This window comes from Eucyclogobius newberryi, unplaced genomic scaffold, assembly GCF_026437365.1.
Source record: "Eucyclogobius newberryi isolate DKJ021-1_F unplaced genomic scaffold, fEucNew1.0.hap1 SCAF_6, whole genome shotgun sequence".
In the NCBI taxonomy this organism is placed as follows: Eukaryota; Metazoa; Chordata; class Actinopteri; order Gobiiformes; family Gobiidae; genus Eucyclogobius; species Eucyclogobius newberryi.
The window spans coordinates 22,424,921-22,449,299 of NW_027316278.1; the positions used below are offsets into that span (position 1 = coordinate 22,424,921).

A 24,379-nucleotide genomic window follows, 5' to 3' on the forward strand; every position below is an offset into this window, starting at 1 on the left:
TTGCTCTGAATGAACAGACTTCAAAGCAATTAACAGCTGATTTGTCATTATGCCATTTTAATTGGCCTAATAGGGAGTGAGACGAGGGCTGAACAATGCCTCTTTTCTCTGGTAAACACTCGCTGATCTTACTACAGCTGACTTTGAGCCGGTGTGTTTAATTAGCCGACAGCGCGCGGAGGTGTGTGTGCGCGCTGCAGAAACACACTGTGCCAGCTCTTAATTACCGCGTGGAACTGCGGCTGGGACTTTTTCATACAATGCACTAGAGCAGTTAACCCTGCCCTTCAGCAACAGAAAAGCTAGCCACTGATAATTCACATAAAACATACAGCAGACCCATTAACAGTGCAATCAATAACAATGCAATTTGCTCACTCAGCTGACTTCCGTCCTGGGCTAAAAGCGGATTAGTTCGGGGTTATTTTTACATTTCCCAGCCTTCTCTATTTAGAGTTTTTGTAAATATTTGCCTTTATAGAGCTTGTGTTGAGCAAAACGTCCATAAAGATCTATGAGCCAAAACAATATAAAAAGTAAGCTGCTGGGTCACTACGTTTATCACTCTATAGTGTCAGAATACTTTTGAATGAACGCCAAGTTTAGTATTTAAAATCTTCATTGGTTCTATTTAAGGTTAGGCTAACTGATGAGGTGCGGCAACTCCATCTCTATTTGTAGTGAAGTGATTGCAGTTTTTACCTTGAATTAATGGTAACATCTTACTTTAATTGTCTAATGATTCTCTTGCTTTGCTTTACAGACCGAGATTCTGTGAAGGTAAGTCACTTTATATTTCTTAATGACTCCAAAGAAATTACATTTTATATTGATTTCTGATTTCTCAGGGATGAACAACACCATATCCAGTCTGAATAGTCTGAGACATTTTTCTCATTACTGCTATTATATATATATATATATATATATATATATATATATATATATATATATATATATATATATATATATATATATATATATATATATAATATAATATATATAAGTAGCCTCCTAACCATCAGGTCCAGTCAGTTGGCATACTCCCAGTTAACGACAGGTAAAAGTAACTCAACTGGAAGATTTTTTGGCATTTAATTGGAAATGGTCAGATTATTTCTTACTGTAACATTGTATTTGTTCGACAACAAAATAAGTAAATCATGGCACCAAGCCTAGAATTGCTTGAATTTTGTCTTGAAGGGCTTCCCATGTAAAAAGTCAGAATAAAAATCAAGAAATATTCATATTCATATAGTTATTTATTTAGTTTTAAGCAACAACCTCACTTTTACAGTTTTACTATTTCGAAGTAATATGCAATAGTGACCAATATCAATATGAATACCTTCTTAAATGTATAACTATAAGCCATATATTGCAGTCATTTCACTTTTCCAGTTGATCCTTTCCAATATGGTGTATGTGAATTGAGACAAAGAGGTGACACAAAAGCTTTGATAAGCAGAATAAATTGTGCCTCAATGGCAGGCAGCAGAGACTGGAGTCAGGCGCTGCTCTACATCCCCTGCTTGTAGTAATTAGTCCCTTAAGCACAGCCTTTCTCCCAAGGCAAACATTTGGTTTGTTGAATACTCAATGAGAAGATTAGCATTTCTTTACTCCAGCAGTCTCAGCTCTGTAACACTCTGGCATCCGTTTAGCGGCTGGTGTTTTCTCTGGTGTTTTACAGTTTCCTAGACAAGAGCGTTTAATATGTCATCTGCCGCCTCCGTGCCTCGCGCACATATAGGCTTGTGACGGCGGTGATTAGCAGTTTGTGAGAGGTCAGAATGCAGAGGTTAAGATGGGGATAGATGATGAATGGTGTTCATTAGCACACACGCTGATGGCTGCGCGCGCACAAACATTCAGAGCTGCTCTTTGACACAGCGGCCAACAGTCACTTCATGAAACCAATAAGCCCCTCATCAGTGGTCCACAGTTGCCCTGGCAACGGTCCACTGGGTACAAGTGTGTGTGAATAGGATGAACATCTGTGCCTAATGTCCTTGGTGTTAGCACCTTGTGAAGGCTGAAGGTGTGGCGGTGTGGGGCGGAGATGTGTGTCGGCTTCTTGTTGTCATGCTCAAGGTCTGCTGGAGAAATACGTGCATCTGTTACGGTCATCATATCAGTGCAGTTTATATCATACCCAAGTTCACACCATGTCAAGACAATCTGCTGGCATTTTCCTTAAGGCTCTTTTTTTGGTGTATAGATAATATTGTTATGAAAGGTCGACCACTAAAAGCAGAAAATGTGAACCAGATGCTTTTGATGGTTTAGACAAAACTAGCGAACCTTAACAAGCACAATGTGCCAAGCAAGCAAGCGAGATCATTTTTCATTTAGAGAGCTAGACATTCGAGAACATTAATTTACTGGTTTCATTTGCTAAAATAGAAACAGAAAAATGCATTTTGTTGTGGAAATTTATATAGTAAATGTAATTTTGAAATCATAACCACATAACTGTGCTCCACCACTGTACTTGAGCAGAAGTCCTAGTCCTCTTTCAACAGTGTGTTAATTATAAATGTGTCATCTTGGGGTAAATTCTTAGAAAAGGGATGGATATATCATTATCAGGACTTGTTAAATCAATTGAAATTAGAAGCCAAGAATTAGTATTTTTATATCGATGTGTTTAGTCATGCTCTCACTGTGCCCTATTCTGACAGAGCCTCCATTTGTCTCTGAAGCCAAATTAATTCGCCTTGATGTTTTTGAGAAAGTTAATTTTCAGGGTAATTAATCTAATCAGTGTGTGAAGGGGAAGAGTCAAGGTGAGGCTGTGCCCTGCTCTGTCTCTCTCTCACTCAGTGTTTGTCCTGGCGCTGCACTAAAACGCAAACAGATACAAGTGACCCAGCCTGCAGACACATACACATGCACAGACTCTTCCCTCACACAATCTGTGTCATCAACACTTGCAGCACGCCAAAGGGCAGCTGAAAGGTTACAGGCGTGAGTTAGTATAAAGGTCGACTTAAAGGTCCTGCTTTATTTTTCTTCTGTGAGCTGAGCAAGGAATGAGCAGACAGGGACGCACTGCGCAGGAGGGACAGAGCGAGAGAGAGACATGTTCTGATGACCTTATTTTGAAGATTAATCCCTCACTAATGGTATTTAAAAGAGGACATGTTTGATTACTGACTTCCTTTAGTATGCTAATCTTCACTGCCCTCAAAGTAATTGTCATCAGACAAAGTCATGATGGTATAATTAACCGTAATGAATACAGCACTGGCGTTGCCTGGTTGAAAGTAAAAATATTTAATAGTCTTTTAATTGACAGATTTAAATGAGATGATCTCAGTTCTGAATGGTGAATCCATTGGGTTATGACAATGGATCTATTGAAATAGCTGTAAAACTGTTTTTTTCTTTTCTTTTTTTTTTCCCAGAGCTCCTCCGTGTCACCATCAGCCAGTTTTCGGACTGGAGAGAAGCACAGGAATTCTGGTGACTTCACCTCAGACTCCAAAAAACAAAAGACAGATGATAAGGAGTCCACACGATACGTAGGTGTAGCACGAACGCCAACACTGGAGCTGTAAAATATCCAAATGGCCCATTTAAGGTCTCTTTTGTATTGTGATGTACTGCGCATAAAGTGTGTTTTCTGGTCTCAGGAAAGTGATGGAGAGAAGAGTGATGAAAACTTGGTAGTAGATGTCTCCAATGAGGTAAACAACATATAAACACATATTTCTTTACAGAACTACTGACAGAATACTTTTTCTTTTTCTTTTATACATACATTTTAATACTGTTAATACTTTAGACAATAGTTGATTTACAGAACAAAATGTCCTTCAGGACCCAGGCTCTCCAAGAGGAAGTCCTGCCCACTCTCCCCGGGAAAATGGGATTGACAAGAGTCGTCTTTTGAAAAAGGATGCTCCTCTCAGTCCTTCGTCTATTGCTTCTTCAAGCAGCACACCTTCATCCAAATCCAAAGAAATCAATTTGGTGAGCCAAAATGCTTATGTTTATTTTTATATTAATCAGTGGATTTTCCTATTATTCTTCTGTTTTGTGTTTCAGAATGAAAAGTCCACAACACCAGTGTCTAAATCTAGTAGTCCAGTATCTCGCACAGACGCCCCGACACCGAGCAGCACCTCCACTCCCGGTCTGAGAACAGCATCCAGCAAACCAACAGGCATAGAAACTCTTGGTGCTTAAACTTTTAATTGTTGACGCTTCAATCTGAAAAGTAAATACACAAACTAAGCCTCTTACTTTGATCCTTTAGCCCCTGGCCTGCGGACCCCACTGGCAGTGCCCTGTTCTTATCCTGGACCGTTTGGGATGGTTCCTCACCCGGGCATGAATGGAGAGCTGAGTGGAGCCGGAGCTGCCTACCCCGGCCTGCACAACATGTCTCCTCAGATGAGCGCGGTGGCGGCTGCAGCTGTGGCCGCATATGGACGCACACAAGTGGTATGAAAACACACTTATGTATTTCTCTCTGTATCACACTAAATAATTACGCTGATTACAACAAAGGCCAGTAATCAGTGAAAACACATCAATCCTTCACATTGTTCAATTGCAGTTCATTATAAACACCAGTTCTAATACAGTCAGTGGAGGACTGCAAAAACTCCAAAAGGTGTAACTACTGATTTATTTTGAGCTCTATTAACATTTTGTTACCTCGAAAATTGTTCTGGAGCCTGGTTTTGTTTTTTGTTATTTTAATGCTGCCTGCTTTCATCATTCATTTTCTTATACCTTATGATCCATCCGTTGCTCCCTATTTTATGTCCATACACCCAAAATATGCACAATGGATAAAAGTCCTCCAGCTACGGTAGTCCTGACCAAGCCAAATGCAGAGGGCAAATTTCGGTACGGGGACAATAGAGTGTTCCTTAACCTTACACCATTACAATACTCATTCTGATCATTTCAATGCCCAATTTGCTTAATTTGATGGATAAGTTGTATATCTGCAGCAGCTACAGTTTTTAAGCCTGATTCAAACTGCTTCTGTCCTGAGTGCATCAACTGTGATGTTTTGTTATCTAATTAATACAGTACATTCTAGAGGCCAATTATACTTAACTAATACAGATGCAATGCAGAGTACAGCTGTTGCTTACCTAATAAAAAACAGCAATAGTTTTGATGTACATACTGTCTGTTTTAAATAGTTAGTTATATGCCTGCAAGAATACATTTGTGTGTCAAAAACAAGGGTCACCCAAATGGGGAACACACCCACTCACCAAATGGTTTGTCTTTGTCTACACATGAGGAGATAGATACTAATACTTGAATAGGGATGCTATGCTTACCCTGTGATCACAAGCTGATGTAAGCTACAAATACAACCAAGACTATTTCCGGAAAATAAGCTAAATCCAACCATCCTTTTCCTTACTTGACCACACTAAGTGACCGTTGCAGGCAGTTGTCTGAAGCTAGTGCGTTCTGGGGTCTATCAGGAGTCTGGTTCATCTGGTAAAATCTGGTTTTGAGATAATCTAATCATAAATGTTCTGTGAGTTGGACATAACAATAACCTGTTCTACTCCATTTGTACTCCATATGTGTGGATCTCTTTAGCCTTATACTGCATGTCCTTTTGTTTCGTCTGAATTATACTATGTCCCTGTAGGTGGGATTTGATCCTCATCACCACATACGAGTTCCTGGCCTTCCTCCAAACCTTTCAGGCATTCCTGGAGGAAAACCGTAAGTGTCTTCAAGTAACACAGTACAGTTTAAATGTTCATAAAATCATATTTTCTTTGAATCACCATGTGTAGGGCCTACTCCTTCCATGTGAGTGCTGATGGACAGATGCAGCCTGTTCCTTTTCCTCCAGACGCTTTGATTGGTCCTGGCATTCCGCGTCATGCCCGACAGATAAATACCTTGAGCCATGGCGAGGTGGTGTGTGCTGTCACCATCAGTAACCCCACTCGTCATGTCTACACTGGGGGGAAGGGCTGCGTCAAGGTGTGGGACATCAGTCATCCTGGAAACAAAACGCCAGTGTCTCAACTAGACTGCCTTGTAAGTACACATGGGTCAAATGTTAGGTACATTCTATAGCATTTACAACTGCGAAACACTTAAATCCCAAATGCCATCAAATGTAATAACAAGTCTTTTTATGCAGTGTTGCTTGTGGTCCTGAGGATCATTAGAAAAAAATGTTTTTACATGCACCACTAAAATGTATTTTGCACAGACGTGTTAATGTCAGTTAATGCCAAACTTGCCTCCTGATCAGTTTCCTTTATTTACTTCCTTTTTTGCTTGGTATTTTTTTTTTTTCAATGCTGTAACAGAACAGGGATAACTACATCCGATCCTGTCGCCTCCTCCCTGATGGACGTACTCTGATTGTTGGGGGCGAGGCCAGTACTTTGTCCATCTGGGATCTGGCTGCTCCGACTCCGCGCATCAAGGCAGAGCTGACCTCGTCTGCACCTGCCTGCTACGCTCTGGCCATCAGCCCAGACTCAAAGGTCTGCTTCTCCTGCTGTTCCGACGGGAACATCGCAGTGTGGGATCTGCACAACCAGACTCTGGTCAGGTATGAAGCATCAGGTCACAGTATGACCACTTTTGGCAATTATTAATTTCCATGGAATCTTTTCTCCCAAATTACTGTACAAAATGTTCATAGTTGCCTGTGTTCATAGTAAAGCATAAGCAGCTTAGTTACAAAGACAAGCATACATTTCTTGGACTTAATTTCATATATTTTTCTAGACTCTAGAAAGATTTAAAAAACGCTGTTCCCAGCCTCTTAAAAGGGGCCATGCTATGCTTTTGGGAGGTATTTAGTATTTAACCATCACACACGTAGATCATTATTTTTCAAATTGTTAATTGTAAACTGCAATATTGCGGTCCACTGACTTCCTTTTAAAAATCGCTGGAATAATCACTGCAATTTCACCGTAATAAGCTGCACATTTTTACTGACTTTATTGTTGAGAAAGGGCTACGTGACATATTAGCACACGTATGACCCAGAGCTTGAATTTTATGAATATCACAGAGCAGTACAGCAAAGTGGGGGTAGGTGAAAAAATATTTTTTCTGAGCACTAGACTAGAGCCTCAGTTGCAGGACAATAGAACAGGCTTACTCAAACGTGCATGAATAAATCAAAAGATACATTTTAATTAATTAATTTAAGTTAAAAGCTCTTTTCAACATAATATTTCCCCTTTAAGAGAGTCCCCTGTTTTTTTTCCCTACAGGCAGTTTCAAGGCCACACTGATGGGGCCAGTTGTATAGACATCTCTAATGATGGCACTAAGCTGTGGACCGGGGGTCTGGATAACACTGTGCGCTCGTGGGACCTGAGAGAAGGTCGGCAACTCCAGCAGCACGACTTCACCTCACAGGTAAATGCAACAAATACACTTACTTACAACTACAAACCTTAACCACTAATGTATGCTTCTGCACTAAAGTGCATCCTGCCCTTTAAGGTTTACTCCCTCGTTATGGCAGTTACATTTACAAGTCTGTTCTCACAAATGTTCCCTTTGCGACATTTGTGAAAGTAAAATCGCCCAGATTGTGGTAAATGGTGCATTGCGAGACCAGTCACACACGTTTGTGATTACACACGCCTGGGCTGTGATTTATTGCAGTCATTCAGTGGCTCAGCTCAAAGCGTTTAGCTGACAATAAAGGGCGAGCTGAACACTGGCTTTCCAGCTTCAACTCACATACCATAATAATAGTGAATTTTGATTTATTTTTTTCTCGATAAGGAGAAGAGCAGCAATAATGGACTATTATAGCAATTTTACTGAAAAGCCAATTTCACAAGCTCAGTGTGCACAGAAGGAGGCCAGTGTGTACTGTATTTAAGAAAGCCCTCTGAGAACAGCACATCACATGTAATATCAGCTATTTACTGCTGTTTTACATTCTCTTGTATTACATGTTGTTGAATGTAAATGTCATGTAAATGTTTTATTACTCCTTTCCTTCTTGTTTAAGAAGACTGTTGCCATGTTAGATATTCAGGAAAATTCATTGCTATTTTCTAGCATTAGTTTAAGTTGTGTAATACTGAGTTTTTGAGTATCTATTTCAATTGCACAAATTATGTTTTATTGCGTGAAGTTCTTCCTGATTTAACAAGTAAAATACATCTTATTTTAGTGACTTTTTTATACTTTTACATCAACTACAGACGGCTCTCTATAGATGACACCCTGAAGAGCATGTTCATGTTGCATTGAGTTGGTTAATTGCATTCAATGCTTTTAATCCTTAGGCCTGAGACTGAAACGTGAGATTGATCTTGGGTTTAATCCAGAGTATATACCCTGCTGCAATCACTGGAGATTGGAGCAGAAAGTGCACATCACTGTCTCACAACCATAGTTGTAAAAGATGAATGAACATGTTGCATTTCCAAAACCATAGGATAATATGCAGTGGTACTTACATTTTCAGAATGTCAACTATTATGGATTGATCTACAGTGCACCACTGGACAGAAGTATATCTATTGCTAAACCTCTCTGTATCGTGTCCATATTGTGCTGCAGATCTTTTCCCTGGGCTACTGTCCGACTGGAGAGTGGCTGGCTGTGGGGATGGAGAATAGTAACGTGGAAGTTCTACATGTGACTAAACCTGACAAGTACCAGCTCCATCTGCACGAGAGCTGTGTGCTGTCTCTGCGATTTGCTCACTGTGGTAAGAGCTCCGTGCACGTTTACAAAGAATTGTTTTTTTTTCAGGATTAATACAGTATTCTGATTCTGATACTACTGCACTTTATTCCGCCCCGCCTACTTTTGCCTCTTTCTGCTACAGAATTGTACTTCCATTGTTTTGGCACATCTGGATAAGAACGAGGGAAAAGTCCTGCTGCTAAAAGTTGATTGATTTGTGTAAGATATGAATGTGCAGCAAAAAGTCAACAATGCACAGATTCTCTTGGGGCCTTGAAAGTGTAACTTATTTGTTATTGAGATCTGCTGCTCTATGTAAAATACATAATACATAAGAATAAAGGTGGATGTACTTTGTGGTATCACTTCTAGTACTACTTCTTCTACTAATACTACTGGGCAACATGGCTGGAATGACTTTTAATAGTATTTTGACTTTTATTTAATGTCCTTCATAATCCAACACATAATGAAAAAATGTTATATTACTTGCTCCACCACATTTTACTTTTCTTTTACTGACAGAGGATTGGCAGTAAAACAAAAGCATATAATTTGAAATAATTATGGTAGATCTCAAGTTTATTAAAATGTGATTAACCGCTACGATGCTATTTTTGTGAGTATTTATGTAGTTATTGTTGATCATCATTGCACATTTTATCATTAAGGTATTTTAGTAATATGAGTAATGTAATCTTGCAAGTGTGATAAAATAGAGCTTACTTGGTTCATCATTCTTTCCTTCTAATTGCATATATTTCTACTGTTACAGTAGTAAGAGACTTCTCTGATTATTTTACTCACTCATTTATAAAAGATTGTAGGTGGCACCTAATGGTTTGTGACCTTTTTGTGTGCTCCAGGGAAATGGTTTGTGAGCACTGGAAAGGACAATCTTCTCAATGCCTGGAGAACACCTTATGGGGCCAGCATTTTTCAGGTAAAATACGTTAGAGAAACATAAGACTGGACTGTATATTGCTGTTCAAAAGGGTATAGGCTTTATTCATGTTACTTACGGTAATTAAAGTCAACTTCACTGTCACCCCGAGGGAAATGTATCTTGAGCTCAACCACATAACACAGAGGACAGAATCAGGCATTCAGTAACAATTCAGAAAAATAAAGAAGATAAAATTGATTATTAGAAAGAAGAAAAGTATAACCAACGAGTCTAGTACATCGTTCTGAGACTGATAACCTTCACTCTTTTGGGGGTTTCGTACAAGTGAAGACTGCTCCAGGCATTGTTGACCACCTTTCATTGTCATTGCAGTCAAAGGAATCTTCATCCGTGCTGAGCTGCGACATCTCCATAGACGATAAGTACATTGTGACGGGATCTGGAGATAAGAAAGCCACTGTCTACGAGGTCATTTACTGAGAGCCACTGGATGACTCTGCCCCCTGTACAGTTTATAATGTGTTTCAGTGGACGTGAATGAAACAAAGCAGACCTTGTCGTGTAAATACCTGTTGTATGATGGACTGAAGCCGGACAGCAGAACTAAGCACAGACGTTTTTGTGTTTTGTAATGATGACTGAATGTTCAAATGCACTGAGAAGAGGATACTTATCTCATAGCACTACCCAGTATTTCTTCAACTTTATTCTAAGGCAAGGCTACTGTTTGTACGATATTTAATAATTGTGCTTTATTTTTTAAGTGTGTCATATTTGCCTTTGTATGTTGTACCTCACACCGAGATGTCTTATCTGTTTACATGTAAAGTTCTATTCATCCATTTGAATGCTTTTGGGGCAGGTCTGGTCGTTATTGGTCGTTACAAAATTACAGCTACATGGATCACCTGCCCTCTACAGTGTATAGTAACATGCAGTGGCTCACACAACATGGCTAAGGTTTTACCATAAAGGCCACATTTATCACAGCTCATAGAGAACACCCTCAAGTGGATGATGGTCCCGTATTGTTATAAAAAAGCTCTGCTTAATTAAGATAAAAGTTTTTTGAATGACCAAAAATAAGGTAAAATAGGCTCTTGTCTATGTAAAACTTCTCAAAATTCCTTTCATTTAAGCTGAAATGTATTACAAAATATTGAGTAGAAAAGTACATCATAGCCATTATCCTCCATTACACAAGGACAGTCCAAGTATTGATGTGATATTAACAGAGTTGTTAAAGTTTATAGTCAATTTAACATTATTTGCACTTACATTTAATTTGTGTTTTTTAATACTTTCTTCTACATGCTTGTATGTGTCTATTATTTTGTAAAGCTTGTTTTTTGCACTCCTCTGATCACATGTGCAAACTGAAACTGGGCTACCCTCTGATCTATGACTACTGAACCAGTGTTGCTCTGCCCACAGTTTCCATCGTCAATGCTTGGTCCACATAACTGTCAGACCGGCCGTGAGAGGTCAACCATTCCTCCCTCTGTGAAATTTCTGTTGAAAAGATGAAAAGTGGACTCTCTGATTTCCTGGTGTTGTACAAGTAACACAGTGCCTTTTATTCTGCCGCGCTTCTGCCTCCATTTTAGCCACACAAAGACTGAATGCGATGGACTTTGTTGTCAAAATGTTTTTTCAATTACCGTCTTCAGTGTATATTTTTAAACTTTGGAAATGGATTTATTGAATGGCCCCATTATGAGCAGATGAACATGAAACAGTGTCACATTTTCTAACTATCCCTTTTAACTTTGATGTCAGCAGGACCAAAGCGCTCTTTGTTTTGCTGTGCTCCACACTTGCACGTCAATCCTCATGGCTTCAGTTTGCCTGTAAGATGCATGGTGCTGGCAAAACTGTATTTTTCTTTACTCTGCTTTTGATTTTGCTTTTTACATTAGATATTACCACCTAGAGCTGCACAATATTTTGACAACCATTTTGCATTCTGCACACTACATTACATTACATTAAATGGCATGAGTAAAACTTAACAAAGGCCGTTTAAATGAGTAGACCTCAATGCTTTTGCTGCTGAAAAACAGATTTTGGGTGCCATCCCTGTGTTGCTGGTTATGCGACAGTGAATGGTGTGTGTAAGTGGCTGTCCTGTGGCTATTAATTAGGCCCATTAACAGATTTTTATGGGTCCAGGGCAAGAAACCTCACATGAGCCCTTTCATATAAAACAATAGGGAGATTGTATAATTCTGGGCCCCTTAGATCCCTTTGCCCTCCCCCCTGTCTACTTCCCGGTTTGCAATATATTGTGCAGTCCTGCTTAAACCTTTTAAACCATTTATTTGGCACTTCTATACGACACATGTGAAGAAGCTTGTATTTGAGTCCCCGTTTTTCATCATTTGCGCCAGTCAGCTTTGATACGTTCCCATTTCAAAGCAGTCGTTGACTCTGCTGCCATTGATGCTGTGTGATCTGCTTGTACACGATCAATTTACCTTGACACCACCTTTTGTATGTAATAGATACTCTGCAAACTTCAGCCATAGTAACACGAAATACGCAACGACGTTAGTGTTAAGAGTCTCTCAACCGGACTGTTGACAGGAGCAGATCTACATGATGTGAATAACATTACCTTAACAGGCTCATAAGGTGTAACAAACTTGTGATAACTGGAGATTACAGTCAGACACTTCCTGTTGCTATAGTTGAGCTTCAATACAAAATTCCTCTGCTACCTTTTCTAGTCTGTGGTTGATTTTATTAAACGATCATGCAAAATATTTGGGCTGAGACTCATTATTGTTTGAACGAATGTCATAGGAACTGTATCCTAATAATAATTCTCACATAACACAGGCATATATCATTATTTGTGGGATGTAATTTGAGTCATAATTGAAAACAATAAATAATACACTAATACTGTACAGTTTGTTTCTGTCTTGGGCTCAGTTTAGTCTTTGATCTTGTATTATGTAACGAGAGCAGTGCCAGTTAAATGAACTGGATTTAACCAACTCACAACTTAACTTTTTTTTTTAAGTTCAGTTTATAACTGAATCACACTGTTATTGTTGTCAAGTTAGCTCTTTGTAGTGCAGATTGTAACAAAAGTGTGCATTCTATTAAAATCAGGATAAGAACAATTATTTGGTGGCGATTATTAATGTGTACTTCAGATCATCTCATGCTGTATCCAGGACAGTTGGAGATGAAGAGATCCACGTGAGAGTTGTGGAGGAGTCCAGTGAATGATAGTGCACATACACAAGAGTGGGGAAAGGAGGTGATGCAAAGAGGGACCCTACTTCAACATTTTTATATGAAGTGCACTTAGCTCTTGCAAATTACCCACTTTTCAACTAGACGTGGTTTAAACAAACAGGCCACACTGTGGCAGGGAGGTGTGTGTGGCTCGATGTGTTGCATTAATGAGAATAATGTTGGCAGTTTGTTTGTCCTTGGCCACTGCTGCCACATGAAATTTTAATGGGCAGACCTGTGTGGCTGTCAGTGACCCCAGAGCTGGCTGAGGCTGTATCTGTGAAGAGCCACTTTGTAGAGCCATTACAACTCTGTACCAACACAAGAGCACTTTGGAGATTGTTGGAAATGTTTCTAAAAAGATTTATTTTTACACAGTTTAAGCAGGATAATATTAGAAAAACATGGATCAAAAAATATTAACACGTCTTTAAAAAAACAAAGAAAACGTTTCACTGTCAATAAATTATTATGCTATAAGTATTTTCTATTATGTAAGATTGTACGATTGTTCCATTTCTTTTGCTGCTGTTTAAACAGCCACAGAAAGTTCCAGTCGAAAATCCTTTGATTCTTAAAGTTTGGCAATTACAAATAGTGGCAGTCTGCATATCAAAAACACAGACGCAATGATAATAATAAGCAGAGTCAATAACCTCATCAGCTCAGCGTGCTGTCAAGTATGCTATAGTTGTATACTTGGAATAAGAAGAAACAATGCAAAACATCTGCTTGAATCCCATTGGCTGCTGTTTGTTTGTTTTCTGAGAATTTTGTGACTAATTGCAAATAATCTAGGTGTGTGTACAGTTTTTTACATGAAAACAGAGGAGCTTGGACGCAACCGAGTGCTGCTGTGCATGTGAAGAAAGATGGAACCTTTGATGAACACTGCACATAATGAGGTTTTGTTTATTAGTGATAAAATTCATGTTGCACTTTGTAACATTTCCGCAGGAGGGTCCGCCACATGCTTGTCTCCATGGAGATGTTATGGTCTTGCCTGGAATCTTCCACCTTATGGCATTAACTATACCTTGCTTGAAAACACATTGAAAACCAATACCTTGCTGCAATCACCTCTCCACAGATCCGGCCTGTAACTTGGTGTGGCATCACTGGCTTGTCTTCATGGAGATAGATCATTATTATATATTGTGGAAGCTAAATAACGGATGATGTACCCTCCACCAGAAAAGACTTTGCACCCTCAGTACCTTTACCTATAAGATAAAAATAATCTAGAATTCCCTTAAAACGGCTTCTTATAGCAGTTCTTTCAATCAACATTCAGTAAATATTATTCTTTGAAGTGGATATGAAAGACGGTGAAATCCTGTCATGTCACATACTGTACATATTGTTGATCTTTTACCTTAGCAGTCATTTCAACCGATCTGTTGCTAAGCTCAAACCTCACGAACCATTATCAGATAGTATAAAGGCAATATGTCTTTTTGAATCACAAGATCAAAACAAGGGGACTGCTGGGGCTTATATTGTTATTAATGTGGAGGATTGCAGGGGGCGGCCAGTATGATTGTACAATCGGCTGTATGAATCCACTCTTTTTGTAATTCTTTCTATTGTACTTGACCTCACACGACACACTCTCATTCATTCTGCTTATCACATCTGACACTGTGCTGTTCATCTCCTCCTCCCATTTTTCACCTTGCCACTCTCATCATATCCGTGCGAGAGAAGGGGAGCGGTGGAGATTGGGTGACGGCGCGTCGGGTGGGAGCGTATCCGTCATTTTATCTGCCGGAGTAAATTTGGCACTGATCCTACAACGAGATGAGAGATTTGTACGGATTTTTTTTTTTTTGTATAGCTTACAGTCTGGAGGGATTCAAAAGCAGAATTTTTTCCTCTTACCAACATCTGATGCTGCTGCCACTGACAGTCTGGCGGCAAGTTGCAGGTCAACCATGATGATTAATTCATGTTTGTCTTACAAGGCGGTGCGGTTAGTGGGCGGGATGGGGGCGCAGTTGCAAAAGCTTTGATATGCTACATTCAAGGCTGTGTCACACATTAATGACTTCTTTGAGCTTGGAAACGAGCATCATTATCTCCATCCAAAAAGAGGAGGATGAGATTTTTTTTTTATAGCACGGCTGGTGGAAAAGATGATTTGGATTCACTGGTGTGTGTGAGTACATGTGAGCGGTTTTCTAAAACTCTGTTGTTTTCCATTTTTGGCCCTAAATTGACTTGAAAGTGAGGGTAATTTGTTTTTTGAGGGACAAAACTGAAGAGATGAAATACAATGATGTAGTGTAAAGGTAAAGATCTATTGCTAAATGCAGAGGTGGAAAATAGACTTTTACAAATACTCAAGTCACTGTAATAGTAGAGTATTTGGCTAGTTGTTCTTTATAAAATTAAATTGTTAATCATGTTCCACTCTTCCCAACGCACAGCTGTCTCACATCTGTCTCTGCTCCTTTCAATAGAAACAAGCATAAAAACATACATACATAACTGCACTGCATTGTCTGCCAGAGTTCATTGTATTTTAACTTGATTCAGATTCAAACTGTACATTTTTGTTGACTTTTATTGCAGTCAAAAAGTTAGTCCATAATTAAAAGAAGACAAGATACAAAATACACAGCAATTAATTAACAATTAACATGTGTTAGGCAAAATTGGCAGCTCTAAATTTGCCCTAGTGAATGTGAGGGTGAATGTCTGTGTGTCTGACCCTGCGATGAGCTGGCCCCTGTCCTGGGTGAACCCCGCCTAAGGCCCAAAGTCACTGGTACAGGCTCCAGTCACCCGTGATGCCTAACGGGAACAAGAGTTAGAAAATGAAATAAATAAATAAAAATGAATTAATTCATGATTACAGAGTCTCATCAATGTATGCATACTTTATAGTTTGAGTACATTTAGCTGCAGTACTTGCACTTGTAATTGATATTTTTATATTTTTTTCAGTACTTGTTCCACCGCTGGCTAAATGTGGGCTGTATACAAGTAAATGTCTGCAGTACATGTGTAGTGTACTGTACACTGTACTTATACATAACCTATCGGGTGGAGGTGAGACATTGTTACCATGGAGATGTTATTGCTTTGCCTGGATTGTTCCTTAGTATGGTATTAAACTTGATCTATCTATCTTTCATGCATTCACTTACAGGTGTTTAAATTGCATTGAAAACCACGCCCTCTTACTGATCTGACCAGTAACCTCTGACTTCTGCAGAGATAGACATGTTTAATGCCATACTGTGGGACATTCAGCAAAGCAGTGACATCATTGAGGCAGGCAGATGTGGTAGACAACCTTTAACCTTTCTGATGAAGTGTCAAAGGAAAGGTTACATCGTGTACCTTTAAGTAATAGTACCAGCATGCATCAGAATATAGTCATTAGCACTGTTGCTTCTGCTGCTCACATAGATCTTATTTCATTTAGAGTTTAGATGCTCGACTGGCCCACACTGACCTTTGCATCTGTGGCTGAATTACTACCAATTTGTCATGCTCTGACAATATAAAACATGTACAAATGTTATCCAGGGCTATTCTTTAGCCAAAAGCAAGAGCCAGACACTCTTCTTTAAATAATGGTCAATGCTGCACGGTCTGCACGATGAACACAGAGATGTTTTATTTGTATTTCTAAAAATAAAACCATTTTCAACAATTGAAAGATTCCTCTATATTCTGCAGCCTAACCTGGTCCATTTTTTTCTCATTTAATTCTTTTCATTTTTTCCCTTCACTAAGAGGCTTTTCATGCCTCTACATTTATTCCCTCACTTCACGGCTGCAGCAGTGAGAAGGTCAGGGTTCACGCTAAAGTAGAGAGAGCGGTATGAGTGAGAGGGGCAAGTTCACTGCAGAGTGGAGGATTGTATATATCCTAAGAAAACAGGAGCAGTCATTTGAGTGGGGGTCATGGCCGCCTCAGTGTATGCTGATAGAATAGGTGGGAGTGTTGGAGGAGAAAAGGCCTCTTACAACTAAATGAACTAAAAGCTCTTGGTTTGAATGCTCTTCAGTTTGGTCTCTGCCCAATGCACCTGGAATAAAGCGTACAGACCAGAAGGTGTGGATTTTAAAAGCTTTTAGGCTAACTCTTTAAAACACATCCACATACTCTTCAAACAAGTTTATCAACCATTTTGACTTTATTATGAGAAGCATGAGTGGAGGAGGGATAGATGCCTCAAAATAAGACAATACACATTGTGTGCAGCCCTTTGTTGATGCGGCCAATGTTCTGTCTTGTAAAGGGTGTCGACTATAAAAATGAAACACATTAAACACAAGGTCAAAAGTCAATGTGTTTGTTGAGTGTTAGGTACTAATGCCAATATTGAGAAAAGTACAGGGAATCTGTGTCAACTTGGGCTTTCATCTCAAATAAGTATTCTACAAACTTTAAAAGACATGTTGTGCAGATGTACAAGCCCCTCTTGCAGAGAAAGTATGGGTTAGATATCTCTTGTAGTTTCTTCAGAACACACAAATTATCTGAAAATGCTTTTGAAGCAATAGACACAAAAACAGCTATAAATCCAAAACCTAATATGATAGACTCAAACTTTAAAATGTATATTGTGTAGATTTACAGGTCCTACTTGCCCAGCAAAAAGGGTTCGAATAGCTCTTGCACTTTTTTCGAAACTCACAAACAACTGTTCATGGGCTGAAAAGGCTTTTGGAGCAAAAAAACAGTAAAAACTGCTATGACTCAAAAATGCAATAAGATAGGTTCAAACTTTAAAAGACATGTTGTGTGTCGTGAAGTTAATGATTTCTGTAATGAACTAAAATGACCAGCAGGTCGCGCTGCGGGACAACGCGTCCTGTTTGACTTTACCCTCTTTAGCTCTGAGACAAGAAGCTGGTGTTTTTAGCAGAAAACACTCTGGGATTTTTGTTTTGAAACAGCAAAAGACACTTCTGCTGCTGCTGCACAACAGAACAGAACAGAACAGAAGGGAACTTCACACTGAAGTCCAGACCGCCACAAAATAGTATTCTAAATGTGTTCTCAATGCTAGGTTAGCCAGTTAGCTAGTCTCCTAGTGCTCACCTCAGTCAGTCACTTTCACGTGAAAATGCTGGTCCGTGCGCTCAGACCGGCGCTGCTCCGCTGCAGGACGAGCCCCGGGACCGTGTCCGCTACACGGCTGTACCACGCAGACCCAGTGGCTCGACTTGGATCACAGCCTGATAAACAATCATCTGACTACCAGGTAGCTTAGCCACATGCTAATGTAGCCACAGACATGTCAGGAGCCTTGAGCTGTGGAGGTGCATATTATACAGAAGCCAATGCATCTTCGTATTATTTTATGCAACATCAGCAATAAAGCCTTTCTAATGTTAATGTTTTAGCCTAATGTCATTTTGTATCGGCCCTCATTAAAATAAGCCCTTTTATATACATTTATTGGTCTCATGTAATGTAATTGACAAAAATGTATGAAGTTAATTATGTTGTTTTCTAGAGACTGTTGATAATGTTTGTGTACTTACTTCTGACACTGCATTTGTCTTTTTTCCTGCAGGAAAATTATCAACGTATGAAAGTTCTTGTTGACGAGTTAAAAACACGGACAGAGAAGATCAAACTGGGTATAAAGTGCCAAATAATCACTATCTATGTTTTTAGTAAACACAATCCATCTATCTATCTATCTATCTATCTATCTATCTATCTATCTGATAGATAGATAGATAGATAGATAGATAGATAGATTTGAAAAGAAAAGTAGGACACAAGTCTAATGCAAATGTTCTTTTTAGGTGGTGGTGTGAAGGCTCGAACACTTCACACATCTAGAGGAAAACTCTTGCCTAGAGAACGCATTGACAGACTCCTAGACCCAGGGTATGTAGATATTTTGAATTGTATACAATTGTACATGTAATACTCAATTTACAACAATGTATTGTATATTTCCTACTTTTACAGGAGCCCCTTTCTCGAGTTCTCACAGTTTGCTGCATATGAGCTGTACGGGAAAGAGGAGGTACCTGCAGGTGGCATCATCACTGGCATTGGTCGAGTTTCAGGGTAAGTTCAAACAGCGAATTGAGAGATTTAGTTCTAAAATACATTTTAGAATTATATAAACACCATATATATATTTCCTTTTCTCTAACAGAGTGGAGTGTGTCATTGTTGCAAACGATGCCACTGTCAAAGGGGGCACATATTATCCAATCACAGTGAAGAAACACCTTCGTGCTCAAGAAATAGCTCAACAAAATCACTTGCCGTGCATTTATCTGGGTCAGTTTGAAAAAATATCAAATAGCTCTGATTAAAGATCTGATTAATTTAAAGCATAGACCAATTTGACTTGTCAATTGTCACTTCAGCTTTAATAATACATATATTAATACACTCCTCTCCTCTAGTGGACTCTGGAGGTGCCAATCTGCCCAGACAGGCTGATGTCTTCCCAGACAGAGATCACTTTGGCCGTATCTTTTTTAACCAGGCTAACCTGTCATCACAGGGGATTGCACAGGTGAATAGAACTGTAGATGGTTGAACAGAGTTCATTCAAAGTGAAGCTCAGTTTTTAAAATATCTCACTGTTGTCCACTTCCTGTGGCAGATTGCGGTTGTCATGGGTTCTTGTACGGCAGGAGGAGCTTATGTACCAGCCATGGCAGACGAAAGTGTCATTGTAAGGAAGCAAGGAACTATTTTTCTCGGAGGACCACCTTTGGTATGTTAAAACGATTGTAAATATATTGTTTCCCCTGTTTACTAAAGTAATTCACTGTTAACCTATTCATTTTAGGTCAAAGCTGCTACTGGAGAAGAAGTATCTGCTGAAGATCTTGGAGGGGCTGATCTGCACTGCAAGTAAGAAAACACAAATCATCCACAGCAGTTTATTGGATGTTTTAATGTTACTCACAATTACTGGTGCTTTGTTTATAGAAAATCTGGTGTAACGGACCACTACGCTTTAGATGACAATCACGCACTCCATTTAGCAAGAAAAGCCGTTAGAACGCTCAACTACAGGAAGAATATCGATGTATGCCCAGGATATTTGCCCGTGTAGATATCAGCCATGCAGTTGATATTATTCTTGTGTTTTTAGGTGATGACAGAACCAACTGAGGCCCCTCTGTTTCCAGCAGAAGAGCTTTATGGCATCGTGGGAGACAACTTAAAACGCAACTTTGATGTCAGAGAGGTATACTATCGGCTTATCCACTTGGAACAAAAAGGAATTTGCCTAATGAAAAGAAAGGCAAAGATTTGTGTGCATTATGTGCATAAGATCTGTATTTTGTCTTTGCAGGTCATTGCCCGAGTAGTGGATGGCAGCAAGTTTGATGAGTTCAAGGCTTTCTATGGAGATACACTAGTCACAGGTAAAACAATCAGCAAACAATGTCATATGTTGTTTCTTATGAATGATTTACTGATCTTTCAAACTCTGCCCCATAAGGCTTTGCAAGAGTTTTTGGTTACCCTGTAGGCATCATCGGCAACAACGGAGTGCTTTTTTCAGAATCTGCCAAAAAGGTTCGTGTCACCAGAGGACTTTGTTTGTACAGGATACTACAGGATATATACATTGGGTTTTCACTAATGATCGAATGGAGAACGCACATAGAAACGCAGAGCAACCGTGAATTTGAAAACAGAAAATATACATCAATTTTTTAAACCAACTGACAATGGTCTAAACTGGACATGACAACGATTGTTCACGATTGCAGACACCAAGACTAAACGACAGTGACATCTTTTTAATGTTCTCTCATTCGGATAGATCTCAGTTCCTGTGTAGTCTGTGACCAGCTTCAGCAAAACTTCTGAATGATAAAGTTAAGTTAGTAAATTAATAATACACTTATAATTATCTAAGTTAAAATAAATGCCTTTTAAATTCAGGTTTACCTATTATAGATTGAACTGAAATAACGTATTTTATATTCTGAACTGGCCACAATTTTTGAATTAATACGATTATATTTTGACCTGAATATTCACAATTATTGACGAACCAAATCATCTTAGTGCCACCGAGGCTGTGCAGGGATCTGTTTGTCATGACAGGCTTGTACTTCTGCAGACTGTGTAAATGAGATCTCACAAGCCCTGACTGACCTAAAATACTTTTTGACTTTGATTTTTCTCAGAGATCTCAATTTGATGGCTTGAGCAGTGATTGTCTCATCAGCAGCGTCTCTGTTGTTGTGTAGGTCGCTGTGTTCATGTGGACACCGACATGCTCTGAAAGCGAATCCACAAAAATCAATACAGCACACACATTTTATGACAGCCTTTCATCGCGTGCTGGAGTCTTTACTCTGCTAAACTGTTGAAAGCTCTCCCAAGTGTCTGCTGTAGGCTGAAATGAGAGTTTTATTTTCTCTAAAGCACATAGTCTTATTGTATGTAACGCCTCTCTTTATCTTGTCCAGTTACGGCTGTTATATTTGATGCTTTCCTGTGTCTTCTTAGGGAACACATTTCATTGAGCTGTGTTGTCAGCGAAACATTCCTTTGGTTTTTCTACAAAACATTACAGGTGGGTGATAATGAGCGTGTTATACACGTACTAAAGTGCTTGGATTACACATGTACCGTTTCCCTCCCCAGGCTTCATGGTGGGCAGAGAGTACGAAGCGGGCGGCATCGCCAAGGACGGGGCCAAGATGGTGATGGCCGTTGCCTGTGCCAGTGTGCCCAAGATCACCGTCCTCATCGGAGGTTCATATGGAGCTGGAAACTATGGCATGTGTGGAAGGGCGTACAGGTGGGACTTATGTTTTATGTGTGTTTTTCATTAGATTTTGTGTTATTAAAAGAATGAAAGGAAATATTCCCTCCCAAAAAAGAATCGAACACAGAGAATCTATTGCATCTTTTCATGTATTAATTTCCTCAAAACCACGCCGATCCCATCTCATCCCAGGGGCCCGTATGTTTGCCGTCGATTTGAAATGCTTTCCGTTTTATTACAGCCCTCGTTTCTTGTACATGTGGCCCAACTCTCGTATCTCAGTGATGGGGGGAGAGCAGGCCGCCACGGTGCTGGCTACAATCACCAAGGATCAGAGGGCGCGTGAGGGAAAAGAGGTAATCATTCATATTAATTATCACTGCTGAAATTAGTCAGAGGAGCCGCTGCCAAAAGCATAAACATTATGAACCACACTTGTCCCCGTGAAATGGTTTTAACTCGATTATAGAATAAAATCAAGTGGCTGTAATTGGGCTGCATCAGAAAAGCTGTTATGGGTTTATTGAGAATGCATTAGTGGCTTTATTAGACGGTCCATTAGACATTGGTAGCATTTAATTCAGTTCAATCAAGGACTTACTGAAATCTACGTCAGTCTCTAGGAATGTACGGATGCGATCAATATTAATTGCCTGTACAGTGCAATAGCTTTTCTGTGTTTGTAATAGTTTTTCTCTTTCCTTTCAGTTCACAGCAGAACAGGAAGCTGCCATGAAGGAGCCAATCGTGCGTCGCTTTGAGGAAGAAGGCAGCCCGTATTATTCCAGCGCGAGGTGAGGTGTTCAAATATCTGTGTTTTTTAAAGGTTTGATAATATTTGTTGTACAATAATTTGGAAACGTATCTTGATGTGATTCTGTCATTGCAGTTTGACTTGCGATTACAATTTTGCAATAAAATTTGGTGCACGGTGTACAACTTGAGCCCGTCCCAGAGCTTTAACATTTCAGAGAGAGTGACATATGAACTGCTGAACTAATACAAGAATCCCCTGCCTTCCAGCCCTTTTTCTTTGTGATTATTGCTTTTCCTGTAGCAAACCTAAAGCTTGTTTTGTATCTAACATTTGGCTGTGACTTTGAGCGCAGCGCAGAGAAGAGGAAACAGACCGTCCTTGATTAAGACGTGAGGGCATTAAAACAGGAAGATGAGTGTCACAGCATCTTGATTAAAGTCTCCCATTATAGAGCAGTGCTAACGTGCTACAGGAAGCCTCGCATGAATCAGGCATAATGTGCATCTAATAATGTGATGGCTTTTTTGCAGGCTGTGGGATGATGGAATTATCGATCCGGCTGATACGCGGCTGGTCCTTGGGCTTAGTCTCAGTGCGGCGCTCAATGCACCAACCAAAAAGACACAGTTTGGAGTTTTTAGGATGTAACTGTACTTATTTGTAATTTGTAAACAAAGTACAAAAAGTAACAACACCTTATCTAATATATCATGTACGTTTTAGAACAAACTTGTAATATTAACTGCTGTCTTTGACGACGAGCTACATTTGTGCCTTAATGGTTTCTCTTCTACTGTAAATTTTCTGTATAGTGTTTCGAGTCATATTTTAGGAACTTGTGTTGGAAAATAAAGATGTGTGCTGTTACAATCCCTGTGATCCATGTGTTCGCTACAATGCTGTTTTCATAAATGTCAATGTTAATTTTGTCACTACTACATCATGATTCTTGTTCCTAGAGGGCGCCATTAAGCTATCTTAGACCTCAAGGAAAAGCAAAAGTCTAGTAACTAACCCAAAGTACAGTGCAATTCTTGTTAATCAAGTGCTCTATCCAACAATTATTTGTGTTCGCCTGCATATAGATATAATTTCTCAACGATTGTTGAATGAGTCTTTTAATAAACATGTTGCCCAATTGTGAGTACAAAGAAGACATTTATGAAAGCTGGAACTTTTTGTCACAAGCCAATACACCGATATGTGTAAATAACAGGATTTTTATTCTTCTCCATGACTTTAGTCGGAGCGGAAATGATACTGTCCATGATATAGCCTGAGTTTGTTCACCGCCCACACACATCGTCCTCCAACTCTAATCCAAATGTTTGTCTTGTAGTTATTGGAATAGTTTGCTGTGAAAATGTCATGGAGGAATGTGAAGTTACTCATGTCGAATTCTATTTCTTAGATTTTTGTGAAAAGAAACCCTGCATTATAAAGATACTATATACTATTATTGACAATAAAACCGAAGGTGAATCCTTCATTTTCTATCATTCTAATACTGTTCAAATAGTCTGTGACTAGCTCAATGAAATCCATCCATCCATTTTCTACCGCTTGTTCCCTTTTTGGGGTCGCGGGTGACTGGAGCCTATCCCAGTGACTTCGGGCCTTAAATCAAACTTTCTAAATAGAAACGCAAAGTCACTATGATACATTCTAATGCATTTTAATTAATTTGACTTATTTATTGTTATTTGATGTTTTTATGATTTTGCTGTTGTTTTGACTGGCTTTGTTGTTTTAGGACTAGTAAGATCAAATTGAACACTTAAAAACACATTACTGTTTTGAGTCTGTGCGGCACTTTAGAAACTGTCTTGTTTATAAAATGAGCTCGAGAAATAAAGTGGATTTGGTGGTTAAAAACGGCCACATTAAACACATTTTGCATTAGGTTTGGAGTACAGACTGGAATGATATAATTATTTAATTTTACTTCTGAAATTGTTTTAGTTCTTACAATTTTGTAACCTGAATAATCACGGTTATGATGCAGCTTAATGACATGGGAACGGCTCCATGTTAAAATAAAGCCTAAATACT

General features: G+C 39.2%; 2 protein-coding genes across 4 annotated transcripts in view; both read left to right on the top strand.

The window, feature by feature from the left end:
- LOC140346532 (transducin-like enhancer protein 4) overlaps window positions 1-12,350 on the top strand; it is a 31,092-nt gene extending 18,742 nt beyond the window's left edge. For 2 of the 3 annotated variants that reach the window (XM_072432646.1, XM_072432647.1), the window contains exons 8-20: window positions 764-780; window positions 3,411-3,527; window positions 3,639-3,692; window positions 3,826-3,978; window positions 4,054-4,186; window positions 4,265-4,452; window positions 5,636-5,712; window positions 5,787-6,036; window positions 6,315-6,562; window positions 7,239-7,386; window positions 8,551-8,701; window positions 9,546-9,622; window positions 9,959-12,350. In XM_072432646.1, the coding sequence (XP_072288747.1) occupies window positions 764-780; window positions 3,411-3,527; window positions 3,639-3,692; window positions 3,826-3,978; window positions 4,054-4,186; window positions 4,265-4,452; window positions 5,636-5,712; window positions 5,787-6,036; window positions 6,315-6,562; window positions 7,239-7,386; window positions 8,551-8,701; window positions 9,546-9,622; window positions 9,959-10,066 (1,721 nt within the window). In that variant the 3' untranslated portion in view covers window positions 10,067-12,350. Of the gene's footprint in view, window positions 1-763; window positions 781-3,410; window positions 3,528-3,638; window positions 3,693-3,825; window positions 4,187-4,264; window positions 4,453-5,635; window positions 5,713-5,786; window positions 6,037-6,314; window positions 6,563-7,238; window positions 7,387-8,550; window positions 8,702-9,545; window positions 9,623-9,958 lie in introns of all 3 variants that reach the window. The other variant, XM_072432645.1, reaches the window with a different exon arrangement.
- A 5,429-nt stretch (window positions 12,351-17,779) lies between these two features.
- mccc2 (methylcrotonyl-CoA carboxylase subunit 2) lies at window positions 17,780-23,002 on the top strand. Its single transcript, XM_072433023.1, has 17 exons — window positions 17,780-18,060; window positions 18,376-18,442; window positions 18,614-18,698; window positions 18,783-18,884; window positions 18,976-19,103; window positions 19,232-19,344; window positions 19,435-19,548; window positions 19,624-19,688; window positions 19,767-19,866; window positions 19,933-20,028; window positions 20,137-20,209; window positions 20,287-20,363; window positions 21,309-21,375; window positions 21,447-21,603; window positions 21,812-21,926; window positions 22,279-22,364; window positions 22,858-23,002. Exons 1-17 carry the CDS (start codon window positions 17,923-17,925, stop codon window positions 22,973-22,975), a joined length of 1,701 nt encoding a protein of 566 aa, XP_072289124.1. The 5' UTR covers window positions 17,780-17,922; the 3' UTR covers window positions 22,976-23,002.
- The last annotated feature ends 1,377 nt before the right edge of the window (window positions 23,003-24,379 follow it).

Excerpts from the sequence above, each read along its gene's own strand:
- mccc2 (XM_072433023.1), top strand. The coding sequence starts at position 17,923 with ATGCTGGTCCGTGCGCTCAGACCGGCGCTGCTCCGCTGCAGGACGAGC. Across the intron at positions 19,345-19,434 it reads CATCACAGGGGATTGCACAG|ATTGCGGTTGTCATGGGTTC; the intron begins GTGAATAGAACT and ends TTCCTGTGGCAG. Across the intron at positions 20,210-20,286 it reads TGGAGATACACTAGTCACAG|GCTTTGCAAGAGTTTTTGGT; the intron begins GTAAAACAATCA and ends CTGCCCCATAAG.